The sequence below is a fragment of the Salvelinus namaycush genome, chromosome 5 (assembly GCF_016432855.1).
Source record: "Salvelinus namaycush isolate Seneca chromosome 5, SaNama_1.0, whole genome shotgun sequence".
Lineage (NCBI taxonomy): Eukaryota > Metazoa > Chordata > Actinopteri > Salmoniformes > Salmonidae > Salvelinus > Salvelinus namaycush.
The window spans coordinates 33,719,213-33,742,468 of NC_052311.1; the positions used below are offsets into that span (position 1 = coordinate 33,719,213).

At 48.0% G+C, this 23,256-nt stretch overlaps 1 protein-coding gene across 1 annotated transcript in view; it reads left to right on the forward strand.

The window, feature by feature from the left end:
• slit3 (slit homolog 3 (Drosophila)) overlaps positions 1-23,256 on the forward strand; it is a 195,405-nt gene that overhangs the window by 130,352 nt on the left and 41,797 nt on the right. The window contains exons 7-14 of the mRNA XM_038994006.1: positions 4,976-5,047; positions 7,650-7,813; positions 8,892-9,036; positions 12,614-12,685; positions 13,229-13,300; positions 15,531-15,602; positions 18,336-18,479; positions 20,328-20,491. Coding sequence (XP_038849934.1) covers positions 4,976-5,047; positions 7,650-7,813; positions 8,892-9,036; positions 12,614-12,685; positions 13,229-13,300; positions 15,531-15,602; positions 18,336-18,479; positions 20,328-20,491 — 905 coding nt within the window. The remainder of the gene's footprint in view (positions 1-4,975; positions 5,048-7,649; positions 7,814-8,891; positions 9,037-12,613; positions 12,686-13,228; positions 13,301-15,530; positions 15,603-18,335; positions 18,480-20,327; positions 20,492-23,256) is intronic.

Sequence of the window (23,256 nt, forward strand, 5' to 3'; positions counted from 1 at the left end):
CAGCTCCACTGAGCCGTATGCACTCCTCCTGTCCATCCCAGCCCTACCCTCCCTCCCACTGCTCCGCTCCAGCCCTGTCTTACCCACCAGCCACTGCAGCCCCAGCCCCCCTCTCTGCGTCCGTTAAAAAAAAAGTGAAGTATCCAGGGGCCCTCTCCAAAAAGCCATAATGAGGGTCTGGAGAGAGGCAGAGAGCACTCGAGACCCCAAAGTAGGCCTTTTTGCGACTGTGGGAAAGCTTTCTTAGCATTGCAGAGAGCGAAGAAAGAAATTGTACTGGACAAAAATATCTGAGAACCCGTACCTCGGACAGAGCCTGTCTCTGTTTTAAGGAGAAGTAATGGGATCGGTTAATAGCAGAATAATCCTATTGACCAGGACATCGATAGAGCTCTGAAGAAAATCATAAAGTAACGTTGTTCCACTACACAACAAGTTCTAATTCAGGATACTCTATTGATCCCATTAAAGCCTAGAGGCTTTATAATAGAGACACATAGACACCATTGTCCTCCTGGAGCATTGTATTTACTCAGCTAGCATTCCCTGCTTTCATTAAGAATCATTAGTTCAGTAGTGGTTCAATCAGGAAATAAATAACTCACGCTAATTCACGCTGTGCAGATTCAAGGCGGGGGGAAATAAGGAAACGTTAAAAGCAGAAATAAAAGAGATACGGAGTGGGAGAGAGGGAGAGGGAGAGGGAGAGTGTGTCAGTAGAACATGGCTGTTAGTGGAGGGGAGAAGGGTAGAGAGGTATCAGGAACAGCGGCGGTCCCCAACGGTTGCAGCCGGAAAGAGTGAGAGAAGGACGGAGTGGGGAGGAAAAAGAGAGAGAGAGAGAGGGGGAGAAGGACGACGGGGATAGAGGGGGAGAGAGGAAGAGGAAGCAGAGGGGCGAGAGAGAGAGCAGGCTGAGGGGAGAGAGATTGAAAGAGAGAGAGCGGGGAGAAAGAGGGATTAACGGCTGGGGCAGTGATCAGACTCCGCAGGCCCTGTGGACAACATGCGATAGCATCAACCTCATGAGCTGCTGGTAAAGACCCAGCTCCATCACTGCCTCCCTGGCTGGGGACAGAGAGAGAGGCCCTATACAGCACTACATTACACTGCACAACAGATTACATGTCCCCCCCATGTGACAGACAGTCATGCCTGAGAGGCTAATGTCAGCTCCAACAGATTTAGGAATTCATCATATTTTGCCATTAGGTCATTTTCTAATGTTCCAATATTAGATTTGCAGGTTAGTGGATTTTAACTAGGCAGACAAAGACCTTGAAAGAGCTGTTATGCATAATTGAGATACTGCCTCTCGTGTAGTCGACATACTGGAGAAGTTCTGTCATGTCTGTGTGATAACTGTAATCGGGACAAATTGCACAGGGCCCCCAGTAAATCGGATCAATTGCGAATCGTATGGCTAAATGCCCTCTAGGACCGGACAGTGTTAAAAACGACCATGTTGAAATATGGATGTAGCTGAACACGTTGGCCACTAACTCTTGAGTGGTTTCTGGTTCCTCGTTATCACGACAGCCAGCTCCTTGGAAAATCTCTCTCTGGCCGGGGAGGGAGGGGAACGGGAGAGATAAGTGAGTGTTCTTCCTGGGCAGAGGCCATTTTCCCCTGTTGATGGTTCAATATTACAGGGTTTAACCAGGGCGTTGCTCCCTTAGTCCCAGCCAGACCCATCCCCGACCCATGCTCTTTCCTCTCTCTGTCTTTCCTCCTCTCTCATTCCCTTTTTCTCTCTCCTACTCTCTCTCTCTCTCTCGCTCATTCCCTCCCTCTCTCTCCTTCCTTCCCTCCTTCCCTCCACTGTGGCAAAAACCCAGCAGTAGTTCTAAGCCAGATGAGCCTCAGAGCCACAGTGGCCTTGACAAGTGGGATGGAGTTACTCTCCTCACTAGAAGTGCCAATTTGGTCAGCAATGACAAGGGTGATTCCGCCCCGTATATAATTTAATTGTGGAATAACAATCATTTTCCATGCCATTTTGTTGCCTTTTCCCCCCTCGTTCTTAATAAAGTGTTCCCCCTGCTGATTGCTTCCAAAATAAATATGAAAACATCATTTAAAATTCCACAAGTATTTTATTTTAGGGGATTTTTTTATTTTTTTTTCTTCACTTTTTTTCATGCAACCCTAGTTTTTTTGCGAGCTTTGCTGTTGCCTTGATGGGAATTTTCCACTGGTCGAATCAGAAATCTGAACACAGATATGTTGAACCACGCTGTGTTGTAGTCATATCCGTCTTCCTCCTCTCTCCTTTATGGGTTTGAATCAGCCTGTTACAGTGAGAGTTAATACATGGCAGGTATCAACATGGCGTCACAGCAGTGGCCGCTGCCTGGTGCTCCCACCACTTTCCTTAAAACATGCATGAACTGTAAAAACCAGCAGGTCAGTCTCTTGTCCACTCCCCTCTGAGGATCTGCTGCGATCGGCATTCTCTCTAGTCCCGCTTAAACCCCTTATTACCAGTAATAGTACAGTAAGACGCTGTAAAACAAGCCTCCTGCTCCGCCCTTTACCGTCGTCTCGCCGGCAGGATTCAGCACTTTCTGTTTCGAGCTACCGAGCCAATCCGGAACCATTAAAGTCCCACATTTAGAAATAGCAGGTGCACATTTACACTTCCCAGGGAGGTGGTGCAGAGGGGATGGGTGGAGGTGGAGGGAGTTATCTAGTGACGGAGGGGTGGGATGGCTAGATTACAAGATTAAGTCTGCTAAGTAGTACTATTCACAGTTACTGTTGCTGGATGGAGAGAAAGGGAATTACTGCCGCCTCCCTCTTTCCCTCCGTCCGCATGCTGCTGCTGATAATATCATCGTTGTGCTAAAGCTTATTACACGCTGTTGTGGACACGCCAGCACCAGCAGCATCCTATGGCCCACAGCACAAGCAGACAGGCAGGCAAGGGATGAGTTATGGATGAACAGTATGCTGTGAACAACAGGCGTCATCCAGTACTCTGACAAGCATCTTTGTGTTGTTCAAACAAACCTGTTGCACCTGGGTGTATTCAATAGGAACCAAATGGGCAGGGACCTACCTGAATTTGTCCAGTAGAAACACTTGTTTGCTAATGAATACACCCCTTCTGGGTGAGTGAGAAGGGTACCACTGCTTCTGCTACTTAGCTACAGTGCATTTGGAAAGTATTCAGACCCTTCACTATTTCCACATTTTGTTACGTTTACAGCTTTATTCTAAAATTGATTACGTTTTAGAATACAATTTTCAAAGCAAAAACTGTTTTTTAGATTTTTTTGCAAATCTATCAATAAAAAAATACTGAAATATTACATTTACATAACTAATCAAACCCTTTACTCAATCCTTTTTTGAAGCACGTTAGACAGCGATTGCAGCCTCGAGCCTTCTTGGGTATGACGCTACAAGCTTGGCACACCTGTATTTGGGAGTTTCTCCCATTCTTCTCTGCAGATCCTCTCAAGCTTTGACAGGTTGGATGCGGAGGACATTCAGAGACTTCTCCCGAAGCCACTCCTGCGTTGTCTTGGCTGTGTGCTTAGGGTTATTGTCCTGTTGAAAGGTGAACCTTCACCCCACTCTGAGGTCCTGAACGCTCTGGAGCAGGTTTTCATCAAGGATCTCTCTGTACTTAGCTCCGTTCATCTTTCCCTCGATCCTGACTAGTCTCCCAGTCCCTGCCACTGAAGAACATCCCCACAGCATGATGCTGCTACCACCATGCTTCACCGTAGGGATGGTGCCAGGTTACCTTCACATATGACGCTTGGCAGAGCAGAGAATCTTGTCTTTAGGTGCTTTTTGGCAAATTCCAAGCGGGCTGTCATGTGCCTTTTACTGAGGAGTGGCTTCTGTCTTGCCACTCTACCTTAAAGGCCTGATTGGTGGAGTGCTGCAGAGATGGTTGTCCTTCTGGAAGGTTCTCCCTTCTCCACAGAGAAACTCTGGAGCTCTGTCAGAGTGACCAGATTCTTTGTCACCTCCCTGACCAAGGCCCTTCTCCCCCGATTACTCAGTTTGGCTGGGCGGCCAGCTCTAGGAAGAGTCTTGGTGGTTCCAAACGGACCTTCAATGCTGCAGAATTTTTTTGCTACCTTTCCCCAGATCTGTGCCTCGACAAAATCCTGTCTCGGAGCTCTACAGACAATTCCTTTGACCTCATGGCTAGGTTTTTGCTCTGGCATGCACTGTCAACTGCGGGACCTTATATAGACAGGTGTGTACTTTTCCAAATCATGTCCAATCCATTTAATTTACCACAGGTGGACTCCAATCAAGTTGTAGAAACATCTCAAGGATGATCAATGGACACAGGTTGCACCTGAGCTCAATTTCAACTCTCATGGCAAAGGGTGTGAATACTTTTATTTGTAATAAATTTGAACAATTTTCGGGAAAAAAACTGTTTTCGCTTTGTCATTATGGGGTGTTGTGTGCAGATTGATGAGGAAAACAATTAATTTAATCCATTTTATAATAAGGCCGTAATGTCAACAAACTGCGGAAAAGGGAATGGGTCTGAATACTTTCCGAATGCTCTGTATATCACCTCTGGATACACTGTCACGCCCTGACCATAGAGAGCCCTTGTTTCTTTATGGTGTAGTAGGTCAGGGCGTGACTAGGGGGTATTCTAGTTTATAATTTCTATGTTGTGTTCTAGTTTATATTTTCTATGTTGGTGTTTTGTATGATTCCCAATTAGAGGCAGCTGGTAATCGTTTTTTCTACTTGGGGATCATATTTAAGTAGCTATTTTCTGTTTTTTTCACAAGTAGCTATAGTCTGTTTAGACTGTAGGCGGCTCGTTGTCCATTACTTGTGTTTTCTTTTTGTTCATTTCTTTAGATCAGTGTGTTACTTTCTTACTCCTATGACTTTTTCTCTACTTGTGAAACCCAATGACTGTCTTGTGTGGTTTGTGGCTATTGTTTCTAAATGTACTGTCGGTCTCTCTCGCCTTCTCTTGCAGCACCCTCAACAACAACAACATCACCCTCATCCCTCTGTCCAGCTTCAACCACATGCCCAAGCTGCGGACTCTGTGAGTATATGACGAGGATACCATTGGGTGTGTCCCAAATGCTACCTCATTCCCTATACAGTGCACAACTTTCGACCAGGGCCCTATGGCCATGGTCGAACGTAGTGCACTGTGTAGGGAATAGGGTGCCATTTGGGATGCAGCCATTGTGAAATACCAGCAAGAGGCTGAGTGGAAACAGGATCCATCTCAGAAGATTATTATTCCACAATGAGTGGTTATCTCTCCGTTGTTTCATGCTTATAATCGTTCGAGCCCCGTTACCTCAACAAGGCACGGCTTCTTTAAGTTCACGAGTTCTGACTCCCTATAAAAACCCTGGGTCAAAGACATTGTTGTGTTCAAACCCTGGATCAACCCTGGGGCAACTCTGATGAGTGATTGGGCGGGTGGGGGGAGGGGCGTCTCCGGTCGCCAGGGCGATGGCATGCCAGCTCACTGGGGTTGTTTACCTAGAAACCCCTGGGGGGTCTGAGGGTGCAGACATTGTATCTGTCTCTGTCCCCTGAGATCTGTGTTGTGCATGACTTTGTCACTGTACCCATTTCACTCACATTATATCCCCAACCACAATCAATACAAATAATTGCATAGTGCTCTACCTTGCCGGGATGTTTCTCTTCTGCGGCTGACCTTGAGGTTATTAAGCAGTGGGCTCTGGGATACTTTGGTTATTATTACCATGCGGTGTGAGTGTTCCACTGCTGCACGATCCAAGGGGAGCATAAATAGTAAGGGGGTGTCTGCAGCAGACGGGCAGACAGACAGACATACAGACAGCCTTTGACGCTCGGGACCCATCTCAGACCCGCAATGTTTGTGACCCTGTGACCCTGCGGTGTCCTCCCCTCCAGACCCCAGCCTCCAGCCTCCAGACTCCCCAGTAATCATCTCTTTTCCTGCCTGCTGCCTGGGCTCCTCAGGGGCCTGAGGTCTGGAGCTTAGAGCTGTCCGCTCTGCTACAAGCCCCATGGCTCAGCAGTCTCCCCATCCCTATCCCCTCGCCTCCTCCTCGCCTCCTCAGAATTGAATTTGCTGACGCTGGGATGGCCGGCCTTCTGCTCCCTGGCCAGTATTGAATTATCTGAGCCGAGGCTCCCCCTGCTTCCCCCTACCCCACCCGCCCCTACGTCCCTGGCTCCCAGTTCCTTTGTACTGCATTTTCTGGCTCTAATATCCCTGAGATCTCTGTATTGAATTTGCTGCTTGTAAAAACAACTTATTAAATCAAATGTTTAGAGATGTCTGTAATCCATTTAGGAGGGATGGGGGGGGGGGGGGGGGGTGGAAAGGTGGGTGGCTCCAGGTTTCTGATGAAATAGCTTAGCTAACCTCCCCTCTGCCCTCTCTCTCTCTCGCTCTGTTTCTCTCTCTTTCTCTCTCTTTCTGTTTCTCTCCCCCACTCTCTTTTTACCAGCTTTGTCCAGCAGCCATTCAATTAGATCAAATGATATCACCCCATGGTGAGTTACCGTTCAATAACGGGACAAATAGAGAGTGAGGGCTCCTACTGCGAAAGGGGTAGTTACTCTAGTCATTTTCACAGTGTGTGTCTGTGTGGATCACTGGGTGAGCTGAGGTGCCCTTTTGTGCAGGTTCTGAAGATGAACACCTAGCTCACCTTACTCACACACTCACACACACACACACACCGACACACAGCCGACCGACCGAGCGGTGGTGTATGAGCCCTATGCTCCGTCTCAGTGTGTAGCTCATCTCTCCATCCCTCCATCTCTCTAATCCCACTCGTGTGTAATTAATCCGGAACAACGGGTGGCTATAAACTGGGATATATAATGGGAAGAGCTCCATTAAAACTACAGCCCCACGCTGTTATCCTCAATGAGCAATTCCTGTCCCCTAACCGGATCGCACCCGTATTTCATTTGCCAGACTTTTTGAAAAGGATAAAGTCACTTTTTGATTTGCTGACATGACTCTTCCTCCTACCGCCAAGCCCCCCCCCCCCCCCCCCCCCCCCCCCTCGCTCCCTCTGTTTCCTCTCCTTTCAGCTCCTCTCCAGTCGGTCACGTAATGACTGTTGGGAGATAGTGATTTAGCCCCTGTGTGTCCTGTCCTCTTCTGGAGAGCTGCCATATTGTTGAGGGAGACCTTGACGAAATGAAGGTGTTGGCTGAGAGAAAGGGCCCATTCTTGCATCTGCAGATGGATTCACATTAGTCGCTTTTATGCGCCGGCTCTTGGATATGACAACCACAGCATCTCTGTCAAGGACGGAGGAGTCACAGAGTCATAAACACAGCAGGGCTGCCATGTGTAAATGAGAACTCCAAATGTTTTTGATCTGCTGGGCAGCCTCAGACCTAAGAAAAATGTCAATTTCATTGTCACGCTAAACACATTTGGGAGCATATATTGCGGTGAGTGGATTCTTCTACTCAGCCTTAGATGTGGTCATTTTTCTAACACGTTATGTTATGCCACTGGCCCTCTACTGTGGCTCTTCTCTCCTCCCACCCTCTGCAGCCAACAACCTGCACTGACCACTGCTGTTCCCTCTCTCTCCGCTCCACCCTCTGCAGCCAACAGCCTACACTGACCACTGCTGTTCCCTCTCTCACCGCTCCTCCCTTTGCAGGCGTCTGCACTCTAACAATCTGCACTGCGACTGCCACCTGTCCTGGCTGTCCGACTGGCTGCGGCAGAGGCATGGCCTGGCCCCCTTCACCCAGTGCATGGCCCCCGCCAGCATGAGGGGCCTCAACATCCCTGATGTCCAGAAGAAAGACTTCACCTGCACAGGTATGCACTAAACTAAATCACCATGACAACACACTGTACTAAAAACAGCACAAGAACTACTCGTGTTATCTCCAAAGGAACAGGGTCTTTTATAGTGCGGAGTGAAAAGCCAATGAATCAGTGGAATCGGTTGGTGGTCCTGTTTTAATTGACTCCAGGATGTAATTGGTAAAAGGGTTCACGGTTGGGCCTAATGAACAGCTCCCACCCCCTCCCTGCAACCATTAATCAGCTGATGAATCTCCAGCAGGCAGCCGCAGCAGAAATACAGTCCTCCGCCTTAGAGGCAGCCCCGTAATTAACCTGCAAATAAAGACAATAACACAGCAGAGATGGGGAGAGAGAGAGAGAGAGAGAGAGAGAGAGAGAGAGAGAGAGAGAGAGAGAGAGAGAGAGAGAGAGAGAGAGAGAGAGACGGAGGGAGAGAGAGACAAAGGGAGAGGGAGAGAGAGAGGAGATAGGGAGGGAGAGAAAGATGGATAGAGGCATACCCTGTGCTGGTGATTATCCCTGCTTCATTACAGCCAGCAATACACAGCCATTTTATGTCATTGACTTGTATCTCCTGCCCTTTATTTTTGATTTATGTTCCTTATTCTAGAGCTTTACTAAGCTGATTCAAAATGACACATGGGGTTTTAACTAAGCTTTTTATTCAATTTTGTATTAAAGTGTGCATAATCTGCTCTCCCTCACTCTATCCTCTCTCTCTCTCTCGCTCTCTCTCTCTCTCTCTCTCTCTCTCTCTCTCTTTCCATCTCTCTCTCTCTCTCTTTCTTTCTCTTTCTTTCTCTCTCTCTCCCTCTCTCTCTTTCTGCCTGCCCCCCCCTCTCTCTCTCTCTCTCTCTCTCTCTCTCTCTTTCTGCCTGCCCCTCTCTCTCTTTCTCTCTCTCTTTCCCTCTCTCTCTCTCTCTTTCTTTCCATCTCTCTCTCTCTCTCTCTCTTTCCCTCTCTCTCTCTTTCTCTCTCCCCCAACCCCCCTCTATATCACTCTCTCTCTCTTGCCCACCCCCCTCTATATCACTCTCTCTCTCTTGCCCACCCCCTCTCTCTTTCTCTCTCTCTCTCTTTCTCTCAGGCCCAGCTCAGGCAGAGCCTCGTACCTGTATTCCCCAGGCATCAGTATGTCCGATCTCCTGCACCTGTAACAACAACATTGTGGATTGTCGTCACAAGGGCCTGACTGAGATCCCTGCCAACCTGCCCGAGGGCATCGTAGAGATGTGAGTGTACTAGCTTTTTAACAAGTCACTACCACTTTTACTAATGTGTATCCCTCTCTGCCTCCCTTCATTGAAGGAAGCCTACACGCAGAACATTGTGTGGTTAACATTGTACAAAACATCCTGTGTGTTTATTTCTTACCTCTGCTCCAGTAATGGAACAAACTCAATTAGCAACATCAGTTAACAGGCTCATTACTGCTGCTTGTTCAGGTGCATGGTGGCTCTGTTCTGTACTGAAACTGAGGCACATTCATCCTCTCCTACCCTCTGGGCTGACTGGCTGGATTGCTGGCTGACTGGCTGGATGGTGGTTGGTCCACTAAAGCATGGGTTCTCAAACTTTTTGGGGCCGGGGAACCCTTTTGTGTTAGCAAATTCATCAGGGACCCCCTCATAATCAGAACACAATTTGAGTGGAATAGCAATAGCCTACAAGGAGTTTTACTATGACGTCTGCAGAACCAAGTCTCGGGCCCAGGGGAGAAACATAAAAAAAACCTGCCTTTGCATCAGAGAGGAAAATGTGCACTTTTCAAGCTCCTTTTCCCATGAGGCAGAGATATATTTTGTTGTTGCAGCTTTAAAGCTAATATCCTGTAATTCTACAAATTTTGCCATGCGGGAAGAGAAAAACTTGGCCGTTTTAAAGCTTAAATTACAGTGCATTTGTGTAAAACGATATATATAAAAAATGGGGGGGGGGGGGGATAGTATTGAGTTGAAGAAATTATAATTGGTGGAGTACTGTGGATACCGATATCCCTGTGAGCTGCCCAGGCCCATGTTGCCCAGGGTTAAGAACATGCATTGTAGAAGAATAATATCACATTGAATTGTATTACACACTTTTAACTTATTCCATGGATCCCATGGCCAACAGTCATGTAATCTGTTGTTGGTAATATTCATTTAAAAAAAAAAGAGATCTGGTCGCGAACCCCTGCAGTACCTCCGCGGGGGGAGAACCCCTGCAGTACCTCCGCGGGGGGAGAACCCCTGCAGTACCTCCGCGGGGGGAGAACCCCTGCAGTACCTCCGCGGGGGGAGAACCCCTGCAGTACCTCCGCGGACCCACTTTGAGAACCGCTGCACTAAAGCCAACAGAGCAGCCCCACACAATTATCCCCCGAACAATGAGGGGCCAAATCAGACCTATTAGAACTGTTCAAGGACGCTGGGCTTCATCTCCAGCACAGCGGAGGCCCCTGCACTCAGTCAGACACATAGGTGTACCCCTTCACCTCTGTATCTTCTCTCTGCCTGTCTCAGCTCAGGGCTATGTGTCTGGAGCAGTGGGCAGCCCTGCAAAGCGGCTCAGACATTTCTCTGCACCCCACGTGGCCTGGTTAGGGGCTTCACTTACTGAGATAAAGTACAGCTTTTCTATGAACCGACCGCCCTTATTTGGGTCTGTGTGTGTGTGCGCGTGTGTGTCTGCGCTCGTGTGTGTCCACTGCGTCTTGCCATGCCACAGGCTGATTGGATTTCCGCTGTAGAGCGCGTCCATATATTCTCAGTCAGGTTATTTGATATACATATCGATTGCTCCGACTTTTGTTTGCAATGAAGAACAGGAACATTTTTCTGATATGTACAGCTTCTATGCCGCTGTTGTTATGCCAATAGTGTGTAACCTTTGCATAACAAATGGATACGTTAATGTAGGATACATTACTCCAGCGCTTACCTGAGCCAGAAACAATATTCTGCTAATGAAATGATGTATTGTCAGGGCTTTACTGGGGTCATTTCTCTGAAAATTGTTTTCACGTTCCTCTGCCAGGTTAGAATTACTGTTGCACCCACCGCACAGGAACAACAGCCAAAACAACCTCCACTCAATCTGTAGTTTAGGAATCAGAGGAAATAGATCCCTCAGAGCAGAGCTCTACAATGTATGTCTTTCTAGAAAATGTTCTTGTTCCTGTTGAAATATAGATATATACAATTACTCTGGGTTAGGGTTGCAAAGCTACCGGTAATATAGCAAAGTTGCCAGAATCTTTGGTAATGTTGGTAATTAACAGGTAATCTATGAAAATCTATGGTAACTTTGGTAATTTCTACTTGAATGACTTGTAAAAAATGTATTTGTATTTGTATGCAGTATAGTATAATACTATATATTAATACATTTTTACAAGTTATTCAAGTAGAAATTACCAAAGTTACCATAGATTGCCACTATTAGTATACATATATATTGTCCATGAGTTTCTAGTGGATAGACTATATGGTTCAAGAGAAAATAGCCTAAATAATGAAAAAAGCATCTAATTAACAATTGTATTATTTTCAATTAACTCTGCAACCCTTCCAACTATGGTCTTTTTTCACAACTGCCACCATTTTACCCCGAAAACATTTACAACAAAGACATGTTGGATATAGTCAAATAAATAAACAAATAAATAAAATAAAATAAAGTTTTTAAATGTAAGGATATTTCATGCTCAAACCCTCATATTAAACATCAATGGCATTCACTAAGTTGATGGTTTCTATTTAGGATAATGCTTTTCAGCTTTGTCATTCTATTTTGCATTTTAAAATCATCATTCAATATATTTTACATGTGATAAAGCCACACAGAGGGCCAGAGATAATTACAGACACCTCCCACAGGGCACAACAGACGTCAATTCAACGTCTATTTCACAATGGTGCAACGTAATTTAATTGAAATGACATGGAAACAACGTTGATTCAACCAGTGTGTGCCCAGTGGGATAATCTGAAGTACCCAAAAAGGCACCTAGATGTCATCTGATAAAATTCATATATTCCTTGAAAGTTACCAAAATTCTGGTAGTTTACTGGTAAACTTGGAACGTTTCCAGTAATATACCCTCCCTTTGCAATCCTACTCTGGGAGATAGGGGTTTTGGGCTTGGACACTGCTCAGTGTGCTTATCCTCCTCCAGAGTCCTTTCCTCGCTAGGACCCACTTGGACACACACACACACACACACACACACACACACACACACACACACACACACACACACACACACACACACACACACACACTTACAAGTCTCCCGAGTTCCTTCCTCACTAGGACCCAGGCCAGCAAGACAGGATGGATGGTGATGTAGTAAGGCAGGGGGACAGAGGTTGGAATGGGACTGGGAGATGGGGTGGAGGGTGTGGAGGGGGAGAGGAGGGCCTGGATGCTGCAGTACGTCCCATCACTCAGTGAGACGGATGACCCTGGCCCAGTAGCTCTGTGACTCTGGATCCCTGTCTGTCCATTGTACTGCCACCCAGCTCCTCCCCAGAGCCACACATACCACCACAGCAGCCCACCTCCATCCTCCATCTCTCGGACAACACAGCCCACTGGGCCAGGAGGAGGAGGAGGAGGAAGAGGCCATGGACATTAACACACATACACACACCACACACACACAGACAGACAGACACATACAGACCCACACAAACACACACACACTTTCTGCCATAAAATTCCGTCTGTATATGTAACTGTGAGCCCAGGATAGTTGAGAATGTATTTACCCCTAAAGTAACCTGCTGCTATTCTCTCTCTCTGCCCCCCCCCCCCTCCCTCCAGTCGTCTGGAGCAGAACCTGATCAAGAACATTCCTGCTGGAGCATTCTCTCCATACAAGAAACTCAAGAGGATGTGAGTCTGTCAAACCAGCGAGCGTTTTGTGATAACGCTCTCCACCTCCTTTATTTTAGAAAGGACAAAGGCTTGAAACTGTGTCTAACATGCAGACAGAGCGAGACATAGACCCACATACATACACACGAACGGTGTCCAGCATTCTCTGCACGTTAAGCTCCAACTACCGGTACACACACTGCTGTTCAATAATGCATATGGGACAGCGGTGGCAGGAAGACTGACATGCCCTTGCCACTCTCTCTCTCTCACGCACACACACACACACACACACACACACACACACACACACACACACACACACACACACACACACACACACACACACACACACACACACACACACACACACACACACACACACACACACACACACACACACACACACACAAGCTCCTCCTGTTGCCCTTTTTAATGTATTCAGCCATGAATTTTGTTAGACATTTCTGGGGCAATTGTCCTTTTCCATCACAATGTCTTTGCTCATGCATCCAATCCAATCTCTGCCTTTCTGTCTCTCTCTCGCCAATGTTCTTCCAGCGACCTGAGCAAGAATCAAATCTCTGATATCGCCGCCGATGCCTTCACTGGCTTACGCTCCCTGACTTCACTGTAAGTGAAACCCACCTGCATCTTAATACAAACACACACACACACACACACACACACACACACACACACACACACACACACACACACACGCGACAACAGTGGAGAAATAATGAAAGACTTCTTCGGTCTTGCCGGCGTCCGGTAATTGCAAACAAGATAATTAAAGTCCGGTGGCGTGCGGCATGGCGCTTCTCCTTGACAGCTGACTCTAAGATGGCAGGACAGCCAGGTGGAGCAGGGGAAAGCAAATTAGGGCTGAGCATCTAACACAGTACAACACAGCGGCTTGGCATCTGCGACGGCGGGGACACAACGGACGCTTCCATTTAAATCACTGTGTCGATGTGACAGAGATACCAGCCGACGGCAGACACTCGGGCCCATGCATATTAATCCAGCCAATCAGCAGACACGACAGGGAATTCATCTTCCTCTGTCTGTGGACGCGTCCCAAATGGCACCCTATTCCCTGCGTGGTGCCCTACAAAAACAGTGCACCATATAGGGAGTAGGGTGCCATTTGGGACACGACCTCTTCGTCTGGAGGCCCGGCCTGGTGCCAATCACAGCGCCAGGCTGAAAGAGACTGAAGATTCATTTGCTCAGGGTGTCATTAAATATTATGTGCATGTCATGTACTGTCAGGCTGGGAATGGGAATGAAGGGGGAAACCTGATAGTACAGTACACATGTATTATACAAACACACACACAGTAGGTAAATCTACACTGAACAAAAATAAAAACGCAACATGCAACAATTTCAAAGATTTTACTGAGTTACAGTTCATATAAGGAAATCAGTCAATTGAAATAAATGCATTAGTCCCTAATCCATGGATTTCACATGACTGAGGGTTCAGATATACATCTGTTGGTCACAGATACCTTTAAAAAAAAAGTAGCGGCGTGGATCAGAAAACCAGTCAGTATCTGGGGTGACCACCATTTTCCGTCATGCAGTTTGACACATCTGCTTCACATTGAGTTGTTCAGGCTGTTGATTGTGGCCTTGGAATGTTGTCCCACTCCTCTTCAATGGCTGTGCGAAGTTGCTGGATATTGGCGGGAACTGGAACACGCTGTCGTACACGTCGATCCAGAGCATCCCAAACATGCTCAATGGGTGACATGTCTGGTGAGTATGCAGGCCATGGAAAAACTGGGACACTTTCAGCTTCCAACTGTGTACAGATCCTTGCAACATGGGGCCGTGCATTATCATGCTGAAACATGAGGTGATGGCAGCGGATGAATGGCACTACAATCTATGTGCATTCAAATTGCCATTGATAAAATGCTATTGTTTTCGTTGTCCATAGCTTATGCCTGCCCATACCATAACCTCTCTGTCACAATGGTGCACTCTGTTCACAACGTTGACATCAGCAAACCGCTTGCCCACACGACGCCATACATGTTGTCTGCCATCTGCCCGGTACAGTTTAAACCGGGATTCATCCATGAAGAGCACACTTCTCCAGCGTGCCGGTGGCCATCAAAGGTGAGCATTTGCAGACTGAAGTCGGTTACGATGCCGAACTGCAGTCAGGTCAAGACCCTGGTGAGGACGACAAGCATGCAGATGAGCTTTCCTGAGACGGTTTCTGACAGTTTGTGAAGAAATTATTTGGTTGTACAAACCCACAATTTCATCAGCCGCCCGGGTTACTGGTCTCAGACGATCCCGCAAGTGAAGAAGCCAGATGTGAGGATCCTGGTCTGCGGTTGTGAGGTCAGTTGGACGTACTGCCAAATTCTCTAAAACGAAATTGGAGGCGGCTTATGGTAGAAAAATTAACATTCAATTCTCTGGCAACAGCTCTGGTGGACATTCCTGCAGTCAGCATGCTGATTGCACGATCCCTCAAAACTTGGGACATCTGTGGCATTGTGTTGTGTGACAAAACTGCCCATTTTAGAGTGGCCTTTTATTATCCCGAGCACAAGGTGCACCTGTGTGATGATCATGCTGTTGAATCAGCTTCTTGATATGCCACACCTGTCAGGTGGATGGATTATCTTGGCAACGGAGAGATGCTCACTAACAGCAATGTAAAGACATTTGTTCACAAAATTTGAGAAAAATAAGCTTTTTGTGAGTATGGAACATTTCTGGGATCTTTTATTTCGGCTCACGAAACATGTGACCAGCACTTTATAAATGACACTCATATTTTTGTTCAGTATAAATGTATGTGTCTCTAGTATAAATGTATGTGTCTCTACAGGGTCCTGTACGGGAACAAGATAGCTGAGATTCCTAAGGGCCTGTTTGATGGGCTTGTCTCTCTTCAGCTACTGTAAGTACACATGTGTACTGTCCTATACTATGCTATACTGTACTATACTGTACTATACTGTACTGAAGCTCTATGAATTGGTTGTAACGACCACAACTCTGTGTTTGTGTACCTTATTTTCCACCCTGTCGGCTTGTTCCTATATTTTCAGCTCATGTTCCTTCTAAGCCTTTTTTGTTGTTGCACATCCTATGCATGTACGTGCATGCGTTCCTAGTGTGTTTGTGTCTGTGTGGCACAAGCTAGTTCACTCTGGCAGAGGGTTACAATACGGATCGCCGTGGAAGAGCAATAGCAATAAAGCCAAGTCGAGCACAAGGAAGCCGAGAGTGTCGAACCTCGAAACCCTTTTAGAGTCTGAAACGGACCATTTGGGCCGGAGAGGGAGCGCCTCATGCAACATCATTAGCATTTAAATTGGACCTGATTACAAAGCAGATCTCTCACACCTAGTTATATTGATGTAGACATGGAAACATAGCTCAAACATAATGACTGTGTTTAATGGTCTAATTTAAGGAAATCTGCTGCTCTTTAATGCTGCTGACTGTTGGTGCTTGTTGAAACACACACAGACACACACACACACACACACACACACTGTAATGATTTAGAAGATGGCGGGGGAATGAATTATGGAGATATGCAGGATGCTTGGGGTCTCTCCTCTCTCTTACTGGTATGTCAGCGAATCAGAGTCTCTCCAGTAAAGTGCACATCAGCGTATTACCCACACACACACACACACACACACACACACACTAGCAGTACGGCACACTGACTGGTATGGCTCAGCGATTCACCCTGTCTTTCTTGTCATCGACGCTAATGATGTAAATGATCTACTACGTTGGGATAGGCCTGTTCTTTAACAAGTTAGTTTGAATTTTGAATAGAAACATGGGAAAAATCCATGGAAAATCTGCACTGTTTTTCTTTCATTCTTTCATCACTGCTCATTTCCAGTTGGGTTTAAAATCCCTCCCAAATGTAATTAGTTCTCCCTGTGAGCAGCAGCCTAACGATGCGTGTGTTTGCTCTGCGACAAACCCTCATTAGAATGCCTCTCAATAATTGAACAAATGCTGCTCAACGTTAGTCAAATGTCAGGCAGGCTGAGAGGGAGAAAAAAAAGGAGAAAGAGAGAAAGAGATATATAGAGAGAGGGAGGGAGAGAGAGGAATGGAGGGGGGGAGGAGATGTGCAGAGGTTACTAGGCGAGCTAGTTATGGTAGAAATGCCACAGTAGAGCTGACACAACCAAGGCTGCCACCTAGGCTACATTAGCTAATGGACAGCATGGAGGGAAGGACAGCGGCATAGCTCTGCACATAGAAATATAAATACTAGAAAGGACATCCCCATTCAAGTCAATGCAATTCTAATTATATGGCTATGTCCAACCCTGCCCTAGACTTCCTGGTCTCCTTATGGTCTCTCTACCAGGCTACTATCTGCTCTAAAATAAGAGTCACTATGTCACACCCTGGCCTTAGTTATCTTTGTTTTCATTATTATTTTAGTTAGGTCAGGGTGTGACATGGTGAAGTATGTGTTTTTGTATTGTCTAGGGTGTTGTTTGGTTTAGGGGGTTAAGTAGAGTAGATGGTTTAGTGTTCAGTGTAGGTGTCTAGGAAAGTCTATGGTTGCCTGAATTGGTTCTCAATTAGAGACAGCTGGTTATTGTTGTCTCTGATTGGGAGCCATATTTAAGGCAGCCATAGGCTTTAGCTGGTTGTGGGTAATTCTGTCACGTTCGTCTTGACTTTGAAGAGAGGACCAAAACGCAGCGTGTGAGAAATACATTCTTCTTTTATTTTAGAAGAGCAACGAATGAAACAAAACAACAAACTGACGACCGTGAAGCTATATAAACAAAATGGTGCTGACACTGACCACTACACACTGACATAGACAATTACCCACAACCAGCTAAAGCCTATGGCTGCCTTAAATATGGCTCCCAATCAGAGACAACAATAACCAGCTGTCTCTAATTGAGAACCAACTCAGGCAACCATAGACTTTCCTAGACACCTACACTGAACACTAAACCATCTACTCTACTTAACCCCCTAAACCAAACAACACCCTAGACAATACAAAAACACATACTTCACCATGTCACACCCTGACCTAACTAAAATAATAATGAAAACAAAGATAACTAAGGACAGGGTGTGACATACTAACCAGTCACTGCTTCTTTCTTATGCTCTGACGGTTAAAGTAAAACCAATGAAATAATGGTGGCTATGGCTTTAGGAATGAAGGTGTCTCTGACAGTGTATCTGTGTCCTAGGGAAAAGGGAGTTGTTGTGGTTACTGGGATAATGTGGTACTGACCAGAGAGGAGTGAGCAGCACACTTCTGTCCCAGATCAGTGCTGTGTCCCTCAGTTTGCATCCCAAATGGCACCATATTCCCTACATAGTGCACTACTTTTGACCAGAGCCCTATGAGCTCTCCCCATGGGCCCTGGTCAAAGGTAGTGCATAGGGTGCCATTTGGGATGCACCCTCAGTCTGACCTCTTAGACACACGCCACCCAAGCCTTAACAATCCACTGCCTGGATCCCCTACGACAGGTGTAACATTAGGTCCTGACACCGCATGTGGATCTGTGACCTGTTTTGTTTTCGTCCCAAAGACCGTCTCGTGTCTTCGCCCCCCCCCCCCCCCCCCCAGTACATTTAAAAACATGTTGTTGTTATGTTTGTCTCGTTCTTTTAGTCTACTGAACGCTAACAAGATCAACTGTCTGAGGGTGAACACCTTCCAGGACCTGCAGAGCCTCAGCCTGCTGTCTCTGTACGACAACAAGCTGCAGACCATCAGCAAGGGCCTGTTCGCCCCGCTCCGCTCCATCAAGACTCTGTGAGTAGCCCCGCTCTATCAGGACACTGAGAATTCACACACACACACCCCGCTCTATCTGGACACTGTGAGTAGCCACAGGACACTGTGAGTAGCCAAACACACACGCCCCGCTCTATCAGGACACTGTGAGTAGCCAAACACACACAAACCCCGCTCTATCAGGACACTGAGTAGTCACACACACATGCCCCGCTCTATCAGGACACTGAGAAGTCACACACACATGCCCCGCTCTATCAGGACACTGAGAATTCACACACACCCCGCTCTATCTGGACACTGTGTGTGAGTAGCCACAGGACACTGTGAGTAGCCAAACACACACGCCCCGCTCTATCAGGACACTGTGAGTAGCCAAACACACACAAACCCCGCTCTATCAGGACACTGAGTAGTCACACACACATGCCCCGCTCTATCAGGACACTGAGAAGTCACACACACATGCCCCGCTCTATCAGGACACTGAGAATTCACACACACCCCGCTCTATCTGGACACTGTGTGTGAGTAGCCACAGGACACTGTGAGTAGCCAAACACACACGCCCCGCTCTATCAGGACACTGTGAGTAGCCAAACACACACAAACCCCGCTCTATCAGGACACTGAGTAGTCACACACACATGCCCCGCTCTATCAGGACACTGAGAAGTCACACACACATGCCCCGCTCTATCAGGACACTGAGAATTCACACACACCCCGCTCTATCTGGACACTGTGTGTGAGTAGCCACAGGACACTGTGAGTAGCCAAACACACACGCCCGCTCTATCAGGACACTGAGTAGTCACCCCCCCCCCCCCCCCCCCCCCCCCCCCCCCCCCCCCCCCCCCCCCCCCCCCCCCCGCTCTATCAGGACACTGTGAGTAGCCACACACACACGCCCTGCTCTATCAGGACACTGAGTAGTCACCCCCCCCCCCCCCCCCACTCTATCAGGACACTGTGAGTAGCCACACACACAAACCCCGCTCTATCAGGACACTGTGAGTAGCCACACACACACGCCCCGCTCTATCAGGACACTGAGTAGTCACCCCCCCCCCCCCCCCCCCGCTCTATCAGGACACTGTGAGTAGCCACACACACAAATCCCGCTCTATCAGGACACTGTGAGTATCAACACTGACAGGATTCAACCTAGCGCAAATTAACGACCTGCACGCAGCCATAGATGTTGAATCCCAGCCTTAGCATGGTAGTCTGCGCACACACACACATACATAACACACACACACACACACACACACACACACACACACACACACACACACACACACACACACACACACACACACACACACACACACACACAGGGTTTCTCTTCAGCTTATATTTCAGCGGAGAGGACTCAGAAGAGAAAACCAAGATATATGACGTTGGATAATATCAGAGAGATGTCTATTTTGGAAGGTTGTTTTTCTGTTCATTTGACAATAATTTCAGGCCGCTGGAAGCCACAGTGTTACTTATCTGGAGTATATTACTTTGTCGTATTATAGCGCGTGACACATATTTTTCTCATGCAATAAAAGACACGTGCAAATATTTGTCATCCATACAAAGACATTTTCTCATGTATATAAAGGAGCCATTAATGACATGTTATGAAGGTAACTGTACGTGATATATTTCTCACACACTTGTGAGCCATTTCAATCATCCCACTCTGTCTCTCAATCTCACTTTTTCTCCCGTTCCCTCCCACCCTCCCTATTTATCTCGCTCTCTCTCCTTCCCTCTTTCTCTCGTACCCCCCTCGCTCCGTCTCTACCGTTCGCTCCCTCCCTCCGTCCACCCTGCCATTTCTCTCTCTCTCTCTGATCATCTCACCTCCAGCCACCTGGCTCAGAACCCTTTCATGTGTGACTGCCATCTCAAGTGGCTGGCTGACTACCTGTTTGACAACCCCATTGAGACCAGCGGAGCCCGCTGTAGCCACCCCCGTCGCCTGGCCAACAAACGCATCAGCCAGGTCAAGGGAAAGAAGTTCCGTTGCACAGGTAGGCTTCTGTGCACACACGTAGACCCACACGCAACAAGCATTACCATTCCTTGCGAGTACAGTGCATATCCGTGAACTCCTTTCAATTAACAGAGCAACCGGCCACCTTCTACCGGCCCGGCAACAGTTTGACAGACAGCCACTCCACTCCATCCAACACTGTAGCTAGTACCAAAAGTGGCGTGTCTCTCCAACAGTCGTGCTACGCCCGTCTGTCTCCACCCGCTCCTGCTCTGCTCTCCTGATGCATCTGATCTAATGCATTGTGACGTGCCGATGGCTCCGCCCACAATCCCTCATAATCACGTGTGGCTTGATTTACATGGCGAAGGCTGTGCAGCTGCAACTAGAGTCAGACACGGAGCCCAGACTAGAGACACATTCCTACACTGCCCTCTCTCTCTCTCCCTCTCTTTCTCCCTCTCTCTCGCTCTCGCCCTCTCTCTCTCTCTCTCTCTCTCTCTCTCCCTCCATCTCTCTTTCTGTCTCTGTCACTCTCTCTCTCTCTCCCTCTTTCTCACTCTCTCTCTCTCTCGCCCTCTCTCTCTCTCTCCTTCCACCTCTCTGTCTATCTCTGTCACCCTCGCTCTCTGTCTCTCTTTTCTCTCTCTTTCTCACCGTCTATTTGTGTCCTGTGAACCATGTCATTGTGGAGAGAGAGAGAGAGAGAGAGAGCTGTGCGGCACCCTCTGGCCTGGAGCAGTTATACTTGGAACCTGCCGGGTTTCAGAGTGGTTCATAGCAGAAAAGAGGAAGGCTTGAGGCTGGAGTGTCTGTATCGGTGTGTATTGCAAGCTCACCCATCACACCCATTCTTGCTTCTTAGGTGGGGTGTCGGGACAGGATGGGGCCCCATGGGGCCCCACAGATACATGCCCCTCTGGGGAGAGGAGGAGACGAGCGGACAGGGGGGGGGTTAAGGCAGCTCCACTCCTCTGGCACTGTGCATCCACACACACACACTGTGCAGCCACTGTTGCTTTCCTTTGATATTAACCCTGGGTTCTCCTAATTACAGGCTGGGCAAATTCAATATAGCAACACAATAACAAGCACAGCGGGAACACCGATAAACTGTGGTCGCACTGTGTGTGTGTCTCTCTCAGACAGAAGCCGTGTGTGTGTGTGTGTGTGTGTGTGTGTGTGTGTGTGTGTGTGTGTGTGTGTGTGTGTGTGTGTGTGTGTGTGTGTGTGTGTGTGTGTGTGTGTGTGTGTGTGTGTGTGTGTGTGTGTGTGTGTGTGGAAATTACCAGAGGGCTTGTACTGTTTTCTCTCACCCTCTCTCTCACCCTTATCTCTCTCTCCCTCTATCCCTTCCAATTGATAACCACACACGTCTGTCTATACTGTATGTGTCCCTGTGTTTGGGCCTTTCCCTATGCTGTGGGGTTACAGGCGGTGTAGTATACAGTGTGGCCCCTGGGGGCCCTGTGTGCATGGGTGTGGGGACTGGGGAGGAACAGTGTTGGGAGGAAAGTCCGTCAGTCAGTCACCTCAATCAGCTTCCTGTCCCAGCTGCTCCTGGCTGTTCCTGTTCCTGTTGCCCTCAGCTCACCCTCACTCTGCCTCACTACCTACCTACCTACCTGTTCCTCGCGCCTACTTCTGTCTACCTGGTGCAGCTGTCTCTTGTGCTTGATCTAACCATGTGCCCCCGCCTACACTCGCCTCACATGGTTCCGTCAAGCACCAGGGACCGCTGGACACGCCCGCCCGCCCACCCGCCCGCCCGGTGGTGGTGCTGAGAAAAGGAAAAGAGAAAAGAAAAGATGAGCCACCCCTCCATTCTGCTCCCCCCCCCCCTCCTTCACAGAGGGAGACTACAAAGTGATACGCTACAATCCTCCCTTCTTCCTCCGTGTTGTTGAAGAGTCGTGTTCCTCCCTCCTCCTCCTTCTCCTCCTCTTCCTTCTCCTCCTCCTCCTCCTCCTCCATCCTCTCCTCTCTTCCTTCTGCTTTCTGTCACCCTGCTGTCCTGCTCCTGCATGGCAGTGGCCTGCATCCCAAATGGCACCCTATTCCCTATGTGGTGCACTAGTGTGCCATTTGGGACAGAGTCCGTGAAAGCCTGTGTGTGAGCCAGGCCCAGTGGTTTTCCCAGGAGAGAGAGGAGAGAGGCCCCGGCCTCACTTCTCGCCCGGTGGGCCCTGGTTGGGTCTGCCTGTCTGGGTCTTGGAGCTCCCACAGTCAGAGGCTCTCTTGGATCACTAGTGGAGATAGAGATGGGATGAGCAACATAAACAGCGGTGCCAAGGGAAGGCTTGTGTGATGGGAACCAGACTTAGCTACAACCGTTCAACAACCCACGTACCGGGAAAAACAACCCTTTATTACTCTGTCAAAACATCTCCAAGCTACCGACCTCCTGGAACTGACCTCTCTCTCAACTGTGCTTTTACAAATGAGGCGTAGGTGTTTGTGGGCGTTCTATCTAAGAGGTTAATGTGTGTGTGTGCTCTTCCTTTGGTCCTGTATGTATGTTCTGTATAGTGTATGTTTAAGAGGCATTGCGTTCCAGTAATAGGCCGATGCGTAAGTCAATGCCTGGTCCCATATCTGTTCGTGCTGTCTTGCCGACTCCTATGGTCACTGTCACCTGGCGTGACATAGGAGTCGGCAAGACGGCACAAACAGATCTAGGACCAGGCTACCTAAATTAGAATTTTAGGTTTTCCATCAATGTCATAGTTCCCTGATGGTCTGTAAATCGTCCCTCCTGTCCCCTTTCCTGCCCCCCCCCCCCGTCCCTGTCCCCGTCCCTCG